This window comes from Corvus cornix, chromosome 19 (genome assembly GCF_000738735.6).
Source record: "Corvus cornix cornix isolate S_Up_H32 chromosome 19, ASM73873v5, whole genome shotgun sequence".
Taxonomy (NCBI): domain Eukaryota; kingdom Metazoa; phylum Chordata; class Aves; order Passeriformes; family Corvidae; genus Corvus; species Corvus cornix.
In genome coordinates, this window is record NC_046348.1 from 7,911,552 (window position 1) to 7,925,144 (window position 13,593).

At 38.7% G+C, this 13,593-nt stretch overlaps 1 protein-coding gene across 2 annotated transcripts in view; it reads left to right on the forward strand.

Moving 5' to 3' along the window:
* Positions 1 to 13,593, forward strand: part of ULK2 (unc-51 like autophagy activating kinase 2) — a 36,036-nt gene that overhangs the window by 1,021 nt on the left and 21,422 nt on the right. The window contains exons 2-7 of one of the 2 annotated variants that reach the window (XM_010402372.2): positions 873 to 965; positions 2,183 to 2,224; positions 10,306 to 10,338; positions 10,702 to 10,738; positions 11,922 to 12,095; positions 13,174 to 13,247. In XM_010402372.2, the coding sequence (XP_010400674.1) occupies positions 873 to 965; positions 2,183 to 2,224; positions 10,306 to 10,338; positions 10,702 to 10,738; positions 11,922 to 12,095; positions 13,174 to 13,247 (453 nt within the window). The remainder of the gene's footprint in view (positions 1 to 872; positions 966 to 2,182; positions 2,225 to 10,305; positions 10,339 to 10,701; positions 10,739 to 11,921; positions 12,096 to 13,173; positions 13,248 to 13,593) is intronic. The other variant, XM_019287610.2, reaches the window with a different exon arrangement.

Sequence of the window (13,593 nt, forward strand, 5' to 3'; positions counted from 1 at the left end):
ACATAGCGGCGAGGGGAGAGTTGCAGCTGTAGGGGAGGCTGAGCCCTTTGTTTGTCGGGAGGGTCATGTTTATCTCGCTGGATAACGAGGGATCTAATGGAAAATTGTCTCCTTTGGGATTGGCTGAAGATTTCTTAAATTCAGAGGTGTCTGGTTTCCTGGCGTGACTTGCTAATCTCCCCGGATATTCATAGTTACGTTATGGTTTCTTGATGCTGTGAGTTTATTCTGGTGCCTAAAGAGCTTTGCTTTCCAGAAAACAGCCCTTCAGATTTAACATTTTGGAGGATTAAGGCAGCACTCACATCTTGGAGAGGCACAGTGCAGTGATTTTGGGGTTAAAAAAAAAAGGGGGGGAGAAAGGGAAACGGAAACTTTAAAGGCCAATGGAGGTACTCCCACCTCACAAATAAATAGTCAGTTTATTTTTGAATAATTTATAAATAGAAAATACATAAGCTTACTTAAAACAGAGCAGTTTTCATCTGCAGAGCATAAAAAGGCTTAAAATGAGAAGTTCTTTAAGGACACTAAAAGTAACTTGATCATTGTGAGAAGGCTAAAAAAGCAGATACATAGCACTGCTACCAAAAAATAAATGGGATATGGTTACTTGTTTTTGGGGGGTTTTTTAAAATGCTTTGGAATTCATTAAAATGCAATGTAGCTGAAGCTGGATTTTAATAGCTGTCTAAGCTATTGTGGAATGAAATAGTTCTTGATGGTATCATGTGATGTAGTAATCACTGGTGGGTAGAGGAGGGGTGATCTTGCAACTTTTTCTCAGTGCTTTACTGGATAGTTGTTAGAGGATAAAGTTAAAAAAACAACAAAAAAAGTAAACTGACAATACTTTTTTTGTTTGCTTCCAGAAAACTGATTGGGAAGTAGCCATAAAGAGTATTAACAAAAAGAACTTGTCGAAGTCACAAATCCTACTTGGAAAAGAAATAAAAATCTTAAAGGTATGCTAATTTGCAGTGATTTTTAAAGCTGCTTTCCTTGAAAAGGAAAAGAGACTTCTGACCTAGTTCATTCCAGGTCATGGGTGGTATCACAGTAATTGCTGTTGTGCTGTTTCTTTGTTAGGGATCCAGAAATAAAAATACTAAGAAAAACAGAAAAAGATACACCTTTAGTTCTGGAAATGTCTCAGAACAGATTATGAGCACGCTTTTGTAGTTAAAAGCAGAAGTTGTTGTGGAACCAGTCTCTGTGCTTTGCTTATGGCACATGTGGAAGACTTTGTCCTTCTGGATGGCCAGTGTGGCACCTTTTCCCAGCAGATCATAGCTGAGGGTGAAGCATCAGTCTTTGATCTTTCTGCAACTTTTTTGCTCAAAGCTGCCTTGAAAGCTGAAATCAGTGAGCTGACTTTGATTCCTGAAGCAGCTGCCCACTTCTGACCTGTGATAATTGCCTTAAAATGTGGAGTGTGGCTCTAACAGAGGAAATGTAACAGAGCATCCTTCAGTTTTTCAGTGTTATTTTATGCAAACATCTCCTTGGGTGGTCATTCAACATTCCCTGCTCTCTGAATTTCACATCTCATTTCACACAGCTTTGCAGTAATAATGAGTGCTGCTTTCTTCCCGTGTTTCTGAGCTTCTCGAGATACATCACTACTTTATATACTATTATATACATATTATATACTCATTTACTTATTATACACCAGAAGTTGTAGTGTTGGGTGTATGAGTGTGCTGCAAGTACTTAACAAACAAAAGTTAAAAATAAAGCATGAGCTGTCCCATGAGTTTCATTTAATGTTATTTGGTTTAATTTTCTTTGTACTCAAAAAGTAAGGTTGATTTGAGCATGGTCTAGTTGGTTACTTCACTAAGAAAGAAATTGTGTAGGAGTAGAAAATTAAATCTAGTCAGTTTTCAGTGCTCATTAGAGAATCTTGTGCTCTGATACTTTCTGCAACAAGTCACAGACATTAAGTTCTGGAACCCAATGTTTTTATGACCTCTGAAGATATTGCCTAACTTCCTTATCCTGTAAATATTGTCAAAATAGCTGGGATTTCCTCCAAATTCCATCAGATGGTCTTAAAAAAATCTCTTTGATTATCACCAAATCAGCATTATCAGCATATTAAATTAATAATAATAGTAGTATTAATAATAGCAATAACACTAACCTATTTTCATAACAAAAATATTTTGTTTTACAGGAACTTCAGCATGAGAACATTGTAGCTCTTTATGATGTCCAGGTAAAATATATTTTGATGCCTTTTTTTTTCCATTGAAATTAAATTATGAAATAATATATGTGTATACTAAGTAGAAAATTTTGAATGGCCATTTATTTTGTTGCTGTCATCAGTTTGGTATTTAGCAAAAACAAGTGGCAGCAAGAGCAGCATCTTGGAGATCTCTGTGACAAAGAAATGTGGTGTTCAGCCTTGTGTCACAGTGAGGAGGAACTGAAGGAAGTAGAAAACCACAATCACATGTATCTATTGCCAGTGCCTGTGTGTTCAGAAGGACAGGGTACAGTGAAAAAACCAAGCAGACATTTGAATCTTTTCAATTAAATTGCTTCTCCTCTCTTTATTCCCAGAGTCCTGCCTGATAAAGTGGAGGAGTTACTCTGCAGGCTATCTAGGGTAGTGAATTCTGCTTAGTAGGAAGTACATTTTTGTGTCCTAAGGCCTGCCAGTGTTGAGCAAAGCTAAATAAGACATGAGGTAGCTCATACAGCCATTTGTTCTGCTTGAATGAGAGCTATACATTTATCTCCTGGGCTTAGATCTAATTTTAAATACAGAGTTACACTGATGGAAAAAAATTACTGAGAAGCACCTTTGGGGTATTGCATGGTTAAAGCAACACAAAATAGAGATTGTGACATTCAATGTTTCCTGTCTTTACACACTCACATGCTAAAAGCTTTTAGTTTGTGTAGATGTGTATCTTTTGCTATAGAAAGCTGTGTTCATGTGACATAAATTAGGTGGGCTCAGGTTTTCTAGGGCTGTAGGACACGAGTGACTTTTGGTAAAAAGCAGTGATGTTCACGTAGCAACTGACTGTGCATCAAAACTTGTAGTTTCAATCTACAGACTCTGTTTTTCCTGGATCTTGACTTCAAAATTCTTCGTTTTTGAATGATACTTTCTGCTCTGAGAGGGAAAGTATTGTCTGTTATGCTTCTCGAGGAGACCAGGTTTTCCTGAGCATTGCTAAGTGGAAATAATCTGTCAGCATCCTAAATTTAGTACATCCAGACATCTCAAAAGCAACTGGAATTGTTGACTGAGGGTGTTGGTGTGTGAGTAAGCAGCTGAATTTCAGATTTACCATTTACAGTTGTTTATATGTGAAGGCTCCTTAGTCAGCTCTGCAGCTCAACCTGGGGGGAGTGGTCTAGTTAAGGATCTTGATGATTTAACATGTGAGACTCTTGATTTATGCACAAGGAGAGACAGAGCCCTCTACTTGCCTATGGTTTCTTTACATAAAGGTTATTTATAAACATAACTTTTAGGATTTTCTGTCCTGCCACAGGAAAGGGTGACAGGACAGTTCAAATGGTCCAGTGCTGCTCCATTTGAGAAGGGGATGTTGCTGCTTGTCACCAACTATTGTGTTTAGATTAAATGAAGAGTTAAAGCAAAGAGAAAGGCAAACCTGTGTCTTGTACCTTCATATATTTCAAATGCATTCGTAGCAAACACAAAGCTTGGCAGCAGGATGCTGCTGTTACAGAAGGAATTGCTTTGCAAAAATGGTATAAACAGTGTGCCACTTGCACAAATAAGCTTTTCCCTTTCTGCTGTTTGTGAAGTGGCAGACATCATTAACTTCTGTGATTACATTAATTTATAACCCAGCAAGAATGAACACTATGCAAGGCATTCATATGTCTAGTAGGCTGTTACACCTACTAATTTTCTTTAGCATTTCATGTTCTAGCATGTGCTGCCCCTTTTGTTTGCCAGAGTATTGTGAACAGTGATACAGTCCAGCAGATAAGACTTTAGGATTTCAAGCTATTTCTAAGTTTACAGAAGCTATTTTTTTTTCCTCAGTGCTGGAGCCAGTGAAGTCTGTGTCACAGTAGGAAGTTCTCAGTGTGAACGGGAGTCTGTTTTATTTTTGTAGTTCTGTTGGGCTGAAGCTTTTCTTAACCTTAGACAATTTGAAATAAGAAAATGGTCCTGTTTCAGATGCAGTTTGACAGATTGTTTAGCTGAATAAGCCAAGAGCTGATTGTTGCTCTGAGTTTCCAGACAGAAAAGATGCTGTGCAATGAAAGTGGCAAAACTAAGTGAAAAAAGTGTAAATTGATCGTGATCAAGAATAAATATTTTCACATCTCATAATATTAAATTATACTTTGAGATTAAAGCTGTATCCCTGCATAGCAATTTGGAATATATCTTTTGAGAATGAAAGTAGAGGGTTTTTTATATACTGCAAAAAGCTTGATTTGAATTGATTTTCAGGAGGTTCTTTCTCCTTCATGTCTCTTCATTTATGGTTGTGTTCCTGTTGCATGATCAGTGACCAGTCACACAAGTCAGCGTAATAAAGACAGATACACCATGAAGGTTTTAATTAAATCCAAGAAGAACTTGTGGGCCATTCTGCTGATTGTGCATGAACATTTAAAAACCTTCTCCACTGCTGTTCCTTCAGCTCCTGTGAATAGCATTTTGATATGTTATTAGTGTGTCTGGAGTTAAATTACTAGAAGTGCCCATTCATCTGGAGCCACACCCTAGTGAACTGGTGTATGTTAATGGTGGCATAAAAATGTTTTGTTCTGCAGCCAGCAGGATAATTGCCCTTGATTTCCGTGAGGTGGATGTGCAGCTCTGGCAGGTTTGAGCTGCAGATAAGCATTTTATGTAAGCAGAGCACACCACTGCTGCTGGTGCCACCTCCCAGGGCTGGGGAGCTGCACACACCAAGGTGTGGAAGCCACTGAGAGAACTTGTAGAGATTTTAAAATAAAAACCCTCCATCTGTGAGAGACAAATGTTTTTCAGCAGTAAAATAGCTCACCTCTAAATGTGAAATTAATTTTTTGTGAAGTGCTTAAAGAAACTCAGATAAAATAGAAGGATAGCAAGAGAGACGTTTTTCACTTATCTTCTTGGGCAAGTGTTTGATTGTCTGTCATTCAAGAATTAAAAAACTCCCAAATCTCTGAAATGGTTTAAGGATGTAACTCTTTTCCCATGGTGGTGCTGTGGGATGTCATTGATCCTGCAAAAGAAAATCAATCTTGGATCCTGTTAATTGGGGAAGTGGCGCTCAGTGTTTCTTAAAAGCAAAAGGAGTCTAAAATAACCTCTAACTTGCCAGCATAAAATACACTGAGATCCTTGGATAAAGTATTCCACTGAAGTATGAAGGTATCAGTGAGTTATTTGGAATGTTCTATATTTAGGGCATGAATTTACAGTTTTGTGCAGTTCATGATCCCAAGTGTGTGCTGAGTAGGACTAATCTCTTACACAGTGCCAGACAGTGCCTGTTTTAGCAAATAATTTAATTCAAGACCTCTCTAGAATGTCAGCCCTCAGAATGAAAGCCTGTAATGTATCTTGGAGATAGCATTTTAGGAGAGTGAATTAATGTCCTCACTGTATGCAGTCTGAAGTTTGCTGTTAGAACAGTAGTTTAGGGAGAACTAATTTCTGAGTGTTATTAGAGAAACAGTATTTGGATAAAAATTGTTTCTTGTCTTAGCTTGTTGGTACAGAGCAGACAAAAAACCTGCAGCTGCTTCTGCTGTCCTTGGAAGCAGAGAAAGCCAGTGGGAATGGAGCCAGAGATCCTTCTGGGACCTACAGCTCAGCCTTTGCTTGTATGCAGAGCCCAGGAGTTCTTAGTAGGGATGGAGGGGAGGAACTGTTGTTTCAGCAGCAGGAATTAAATGCCTCTGGTTTACCCAAGGACTCCAGTTGGTCTGGTACTATTGCATGTGTTTCTTGAGATACTTGCTCCAGGCATCCCGTGTGTGCTCCTGATCTTGGTGTCTCACAGCATTCATTGCCTCCATACTCCCATCACAGATCTTTCAGAACAGGGATGTCTCAATGGCTTTATTTTTGTCCCCTCACCTCCTTGCTTAAGGCCTTTGTGTTTGTCACTATCCATCGTCTGTGTCTGTGTGGAAATAGTCATATGAGAACATGCTGTTCAGATAAAAAGAAAAATCTTGCCCTGTAGCAACTGTAAAGGTTTTGAAACACCACCTGGCAGCTGGTGGCAGCTGAAAGGTTGGTTATGACAGTGCAGGAATGATGCCAGTGTAGATGCTGGAGGCTGGGGACAACCAGAATTAGAATTTGTTCTGGCCCACAGAACCAGAGTTGGAGTTACTACACAAGCCTTAGCTTACCTGCTGCACCTAGATGCTGTAATTTGAATTTCAGAACTGTTTCACAGGATTTTCTGGCAGACAAGTGTGCTGAACCTTTGTGCTGAGAGCTCTGCTTTTCCTTGGTGCTGGGCAGCAGAGCAGCCCCTTTCCCCACTCGCCATATATTGGTTAAATACAGCATTGTACATAGCAGCAAATGAATGATTTCTCCATGGCTGATTGCTCTTTTATGTGAATAATTGGCAGCATGCGCCCTGTTTGAATCCTACAGGCACATGTCAAGTGACATTTAGCCTGAGATTTAACATTTAGTCAGAATTACAAAATGTTCAGCCCTTTAGGTGATAGGAGCTGAACGCAGAAGTTGCTGCTGTGTTACACTCACAAAGTAAACCAAGAATGTCTATAATACAGAGAGAAACAGCCTTTAAAAGATCTGGACCTGTCCTTTTTCACTAAATCACTAGAATTTTTGCCAAATGTATTTAAAGCTGAAAAAAAAAAAGTATGTTCCTGGCCAAAAAATTATATCCAATAGAGCACAAATGAACATAGCAGGAAATTAATCAGATAATAGCAGTGCACAAGCTGTCAGGGTAACTCTCATGCTTTTGGGACTCCCATCATAAACTGCAATGAAATAAAACCTACAGGCTCGAAGCAAAAAGGGAAGAAAGTACTTGCCACAGTGTCTGCTTTGGGAGCTCACTAAGCTCCTTGCAGACCTTCAGCTTGTTCTAAAGGAGGACTTGTGAACCAAAATGAAATCTAGGGAATGTTTCTGCCAGTACTCCAGAGATCCAGCAACAGCTCTTGGAAGTAACCAAGGATGTTTTGACTTCTTTTTCAATTAATGTTTTTTTAAATGGTACTACTGTGCTGAGACTGTGATTCAGGTTGGAGCTTCACATCCCCCAGGACAACTGGTGGAAGCCTTGGATTAAAATGTAGCAAGTTTTGGCAAATATGTTGCCTCTTAACCTCTTTCTCTTAGGTTTATCTGCTTACCTTTCAGAATTGTAAAATGGTTTCTTATTAACCTTTGCCATCTTTTACTTCAGTTTGCAAGTAAAACTTAGATTCAGAATAAAAAGGAGCAAAAGTGGGTTTTTGTCAAGAAAACTTTAAGCAGCAAAACAAGGGTCGCTGGGCAAAACTGGTAATTGTTGCAACACAGCAGAAATTTGTTTTGCTTGATTATTTATCTAGGTAGAAGTGTAGGTCAGAACAACTTCAGCTGCACTAATTTTGTGATCTGTACATCAATGCAAATTGTTGAAAGCTTTGTTATCTGTTTCAAGAGGCAGTTTAAAATAACTTGCTAGATCAGCTTTATTCCTGAATGTTAGATCTGAAACATGCTGGTTTTCTAATCTTTCCATTTTGAGCGCTTTGCTCTGCTTAGCAAGTCAACAGCTGTTTTGAACTAAAGCTTGTGTTGGTGGGATACTGAAAAGTGTTTGGTTGGGAGTTCAAGTTGGGGCAAGTTGTGGCTGGGGAGGTTGGTATCAGTTCCGTGCAAGCTATCACTTCCTCACTACGAATTGGAGAGAACTTTTGAGCCTGGGAAAATGTCTTTGTGGAATCTCTAATCTGCTCTGCTGATTTATTAAAAAAGGATTGTCCAGGATACATTAAGGAAACACACTCTACTTCTTACTATGACTTCACTTGGTGACTTGATTTGTTATTTTTCATCAAGAATATCAGTCAAAAAAAGGATGACTAATGCTATATAAAGGCAATCCAGTGTGATTTGTAGAAATGACTATCTAAGCAGGTAAGGACTGGTACAACAGGGCAAATCATCAGCTCTGTGTTTCTGAAGAGAGAAGTTCATTTGAGAGGACTTTGTTTCCAAGGGAATCCAGCAAACACATCCTCTTAGTTTTGTTATGAATAAATGTCTGTCATGAGCTGAGCATTACATGCTGCCATAAGCTGCTGTTTTTGTGCAGTGGAGGCTCTGATGCTGTGGAACATCTTTCTGATTCATGGGATTGCAATGCTCGGGTGGAAATCCAGGAGCTGAGCTGCTTTCTTGTCACTGCAGAATGGATTTTCTGTCCTTCTTAGCTGGGTTGTTCTTTTCCACGTCACAGTTGTCCTTTAAGTGAAGTGATCCTCAGTTGGCAGAATTTTCAATTTGATAAATTGGGATCTCGGTTGATGTTTGGCAGCTTTGGGGTTCCTGAAAGAGAGTTTCTGTCTTGGAAGGTGTTGTTGCAGAGGAACACTGCAGAAAGGAACAATTAGCATTGTATATTTTCAGTAATTTACAAAGCAAGTAATTACTAATGGTGTTTTTGCTTTGCTGTATGCACTGAGGTTTTGAGGTGTTTGTAGGAATGTAAATTATGGTTCATGTTGGCCACAGCTGTTGCAGAAACATTGAACAATTGGGACTTCCTGAAATGTGATCTGCTGCTGCTTTAATATTCTATATTGGTTGGAGTTTGCCTTTTATTCCCAACAGATTTGACTCATGTTCCTAGAAACTTGCTTTCTTTGAAGCTAATTTCCAAATGTAAACAAATCTGCAAAATGTGCTTGATGTTCTGGGCTGGAAAGAACCTCAAATGCATTTCTGTAACGGAGACATGAGTTCCTAAATGCTTCCCAAAAATGAAGCAGACGAATTTACTCTTGAGTTAACCTTAAACCAGCCTGTTCATCTTGCACTGTAATTATTGCCATTATCTGTAGTTGTCTGGATATCTGTGTCTGTGATGGATTGGCTTTGATGGGTTGTGCCATCCCTGACCTCTGTGCTCTGGGTGATGTTTAGGGTTGTTGGTTTCTCCAGCCTGAGCCCAAGGGCCCATTTTTGCTTTTATTTCTCTTTTTCAAGCTTTCTAACATAAGCTGTTAGTGAGCCCTTGACAATGGCACCCTGGTGATAATTCTTGCCAGAGTGGTCAAATTAAACATCTGCTGAAGTTTCAGTGCAAGCACTGAGAAAGGTGGCTGAGTTCACAGCATTTATTTTGCTGTGCAATGTCCCTTTTGACTTTCTTGTGACACTGTTTAGCAGGATTTAGTCAGACTGTCTGCAATCCCACTTCCCACTGGGGCAGGTGCCTGGCCTTGTCTGGTGCCATCTCACCCTTTTCCTTCAACTGTCTTAAAAGCCATATTTTCCCTCAATCTGTCACCTCTTGTTTAAGTTTATTTTTAAAGGGAAAGGGAGGTAACATACTCTGTAACTAAAAGCATCATCCTGTTTACTGTACACTTCCCTTATGTTTCCTTCCAGTTCTCTTTGTGTTCTTTCCTTTCAATCTTAATCGGCTCAGAGGGAGAAAAAAATACTTTTTCTTTATAAAAACTCTCAGAATCTTCAACTTTGTAAGCCCAGCAGAACTATTTTTTGCAGGAGACTGTGGAAAACAATGTTGATAATTAGCAGAGACAGGTCAGGCCTTTCTTCCCTCACACAAAATAAATATTTGGAAAAAGGATGAATGTTTTTGTTGCAGTCAGGTTTAAGCACAGATATATGTATTTTTTAGCAGGATTTTGTGGAGTGTGTAGATAATTTAGAAGTAGAAGTTAGGCAATCTGTCTTTCAGGAACTTTTCCACAATTACAAGAGAGGGAATTCAGGTTGCAAATAGGTCATGGGAGGTCAGTGCTTTGGAAAATCTGAGGAGGATGGACACAGCTCACAGCTCTGCCATGAGGAACATGGCAGGGATGTGCTTCTGCCAAAGGCTTGCTCAGGGAGACACTTTATGGAATTATTGCCTGGTGATTTTATTCTTTTACATATGAAAATGTTTTTGGAAATGTAGAATATTTCATGGTGAAGAACCTACACTTTTGCTATGCTCTGAAATTGTAACTTTACATTAAGATGTCTCAGTGATTGAAAAATCCCATGTTACACTTGGTTAATGCAGGTACAGACTTTGTCTTCTGGATTCTTAAATCTGTTTTCTTCTCCTCGTTTAGGAAATGCCCAATTCTGTCTTTTTGGTCATGGAGGTATGTGTTAACATGTATGTTTCTGGTTGATTTTAAAGACTTTTAGACCTACTCCTTTGCACAGCTGCAAACTAACCATGGCTTGCTAAAACAAACAATTTTGAAAAGTAAATTATGAATTTCCTATGCCTCACTAAATTTATCAGCACTGTTTGTTTCATAAATTATTCAGTTTCATGTTATGATACTGTAAGTATTGATGAAGTGAGACACCTCAAATTATTAATTACAAATAATTAACAAAGAAATTTTAAAGCAAACAGCTGGAAGCAATCTAATTTTCATTAAAAGATTACAAAGTAGAAATGATGTAGCAGGTGTTTCAGTGGTTGTATTTTGAATAAAACCCTTTGTTTTTAACAGTACTGCAATGGTGGGGACTTGGCAGATTACTTACAAGGTAATTGATTATTGTATTTCCCTATTATTTTGCTTTACATGTTTATATTCAGTGTTCCTGACATCCATTGGTGTTTCTCTGAGTCTTCTGCCTGTGCTTTAAATGTGGGTGAATGTGATAATAGACAGAAAATGCTTTTTTTTTTTTTTTTTTGCCACAGCTGAATGTAACATTCCCTTATTTGTCAATGAGGGAGAAGCTGTAGTTAACCATAAGTAGCATGCTGAAAAATGTGTGGGTTTCTATTTCTAAGACTGCATTTTGGGGGCTGTTCCCAGTGTTTTGATTCCACCTGTTTTCTTTTCCGAGATGTGAACTTAAAAGCACTGATTTACTTATATAATAATGCTCTCAAGAAAGAGGCAGTGCTGGCTTAGGAGAGATTTTCCATGATTCTGCCCAAAGTGAGGACAGAATTTATAGAATCATGACAAATGGATTCTTCTTACAACCAAAATTTTGAGCAGAGATGTTAATCTTCATATTTTTCATCATGAAAATGTTCTACTTGCCCTTGTATCTCAGTGTGTTGAAGGAATCTTTTTTTGTGCACATCTATTGTTATGGTAACTGTGTGTATTAAAAGCTTAATTCACTTGCTGGTGAAACCTTTGGAAAGACTCAGACAGTGAAATCCAGCTCCTGTGTTCAGTGCTTTTTCAGGCTGCAGAATGAGATAATACCTTCTGAAGAGACTTTCTAAAGTAGATCTCATTTTTTTCCTTTCAAATTAATCTTATCCTGGATGAAATTTCTGAGCAGAGTGGTTCTCAGCATCCCTATAATGATTTGTTTAAAGAACAAGTTTTATGGCTTCAGGTTTTACCGTGATTTTTGGATACACTTTATATGAAGTTCTTTTATTTTCTTATCTCCTTTGCCTTTTTTAGCCAGTTTAGGATTTAATGGCGATTGAGAAGTTTTACAAATATGATGCTACCAAGTTGAATAAACTACTGTAAAAACAGATGATTCAGAGTTCTGTAGCTGCTGTAAAACTATAATGATGTCTATATTTTTGAAAATATTTACATGTGTAGAAAAACACTGGGGATTGGATCTGATTCATAATGATTGGATTGTAATTCACTATGTTTTCAGTTGATCACTGTGAAGCTTATTGCTTTTACCCAACGATATTGATATTTATCCTCCCCCCTGCTCCTGTGTGTGTCATTCCCAGCTAAGGGGACTCTCAGTGAGGACACCATCCGAGTGTTCCTGCAGCAGATTGCAGCAGCCATGCGCATCCTGCACAGCAAAGGCATCATCCACAGGGATCTCAAACCCCAGAACATTCTGTTGTCCTACGCCAGCCGTCGGAAATCCAGTGTCAGTGGCATACGCATCAAAATAGGTAAATTTTCTCTGATTGGAAAGGTAAATCAACACTGTTGGATTGTTTCCCTCCTCAGAAATGTCTCTCTAGTTCAAGTACTGGATATGGAGTGCATTCAGTTGATGCAAATCAGACAGCAAGTCAAGAATGATGAGATTCATGCTGTGATGCATTCTCAGGATAAAAAAAGATTGAATCATAAAGACCTTTTGATTAAATCTGCAGGACAAATCTATTTAGGTGATGTTTCTAGTACTAAACTATTTTAATTAGGCATAAATCTAACTTTTGAAACTTGGAGTAGCCTTTAACCCATTTCAAAACTGTGTGTATGCAAGACTCCAGTTGCAGTTCCAGCTGTTTGCTTTTTTAGTGGTAGACCCTTCTAAGGGTTTTTTGCGAAGTGTAGAAATGAAGGTTATGGCCTATTTTTGGCATGGCAGAAGGGAGGCTTGGCCTTGTAACAGGGGAGAGATGTCAAGTATTCAAGATACAACCAAACTCCTCTGCAGAGGCCACTTCAGGAGTTTTAATCACTCCTTGTTGTCTGTTAAGCGTCTAGTTAAAAATACCTTGCTTTTAGCAAGTTCTTTCCTATGCTTTTGCTCAAAAATTGCCCAGGGGAGACAAAACTTCTTCCCTTGCTGTCCTTACTTGATAGCTTCAGATGCTTTTGCCTGCATGGAAAATTCAGGCACCTGAAACTTGACTTCTTAAACTTGTACCTGATGTGATTTCACTGCAGGCAGATTGTATATTCATCACCCTTAATGAGCCATTTATATTTAGCCAGTGACTTTAATCCTTTCCTGCTGACGCCAGACAGGCTGTTCTGCAGCTGGGGAGGTGCCTGAGCAGCAGTTTGTGCAAATGATGTCACTGCTGCTTCTTGGCTTGCTCATTTAAAAGATAATACATTATTCTTTCAGCATGACAAAGATTCTACTATTCCATGTAGCTGGCTAGATATTAAACCTGTCTTTTTTCAATCCCAATGTTAATTGTAGCAGATTTCAGTCAGAGACAGGTGATTTCTAGGCTGTAAAAATTTGAAAATGATCTTTCTTTTCACTGACCAAGGTTGTTCTTTACACAGCTGACTTTGGGTTTGCTCGTTATCTGCACAGCAACATGATGGCTGCAACTCTGTGTGGCTCCCCTATGTACATGGTAAGGGGCATTTCACATTATCTTGCTTATCTCAAACATTCTCCTGCCAGAACAAAATAATTGACTGCTTGCAGATTGGCAAATGCCTCGTGTTGCTTTACAAGGATCAGGGACAGAGTGCAGTTCCTCTTTCCATAGTTTTACTACCTTTTTTTAGCTTGGGATTTGGAGATCGTGATTGTTAAAATCAGAGAGACATTGAACATTTCTTAGTGCTTCTTTGTCCAAAGGAGAACTGCAGAAGCCAAGTAAATAACACTTCCCTCTTCTTCCCAAGCATGCCACATTCTGGATGCTTTCTTCAGAACATCAGCATTTCTAGTTTTTTTGTGGTTTTGAAACACAG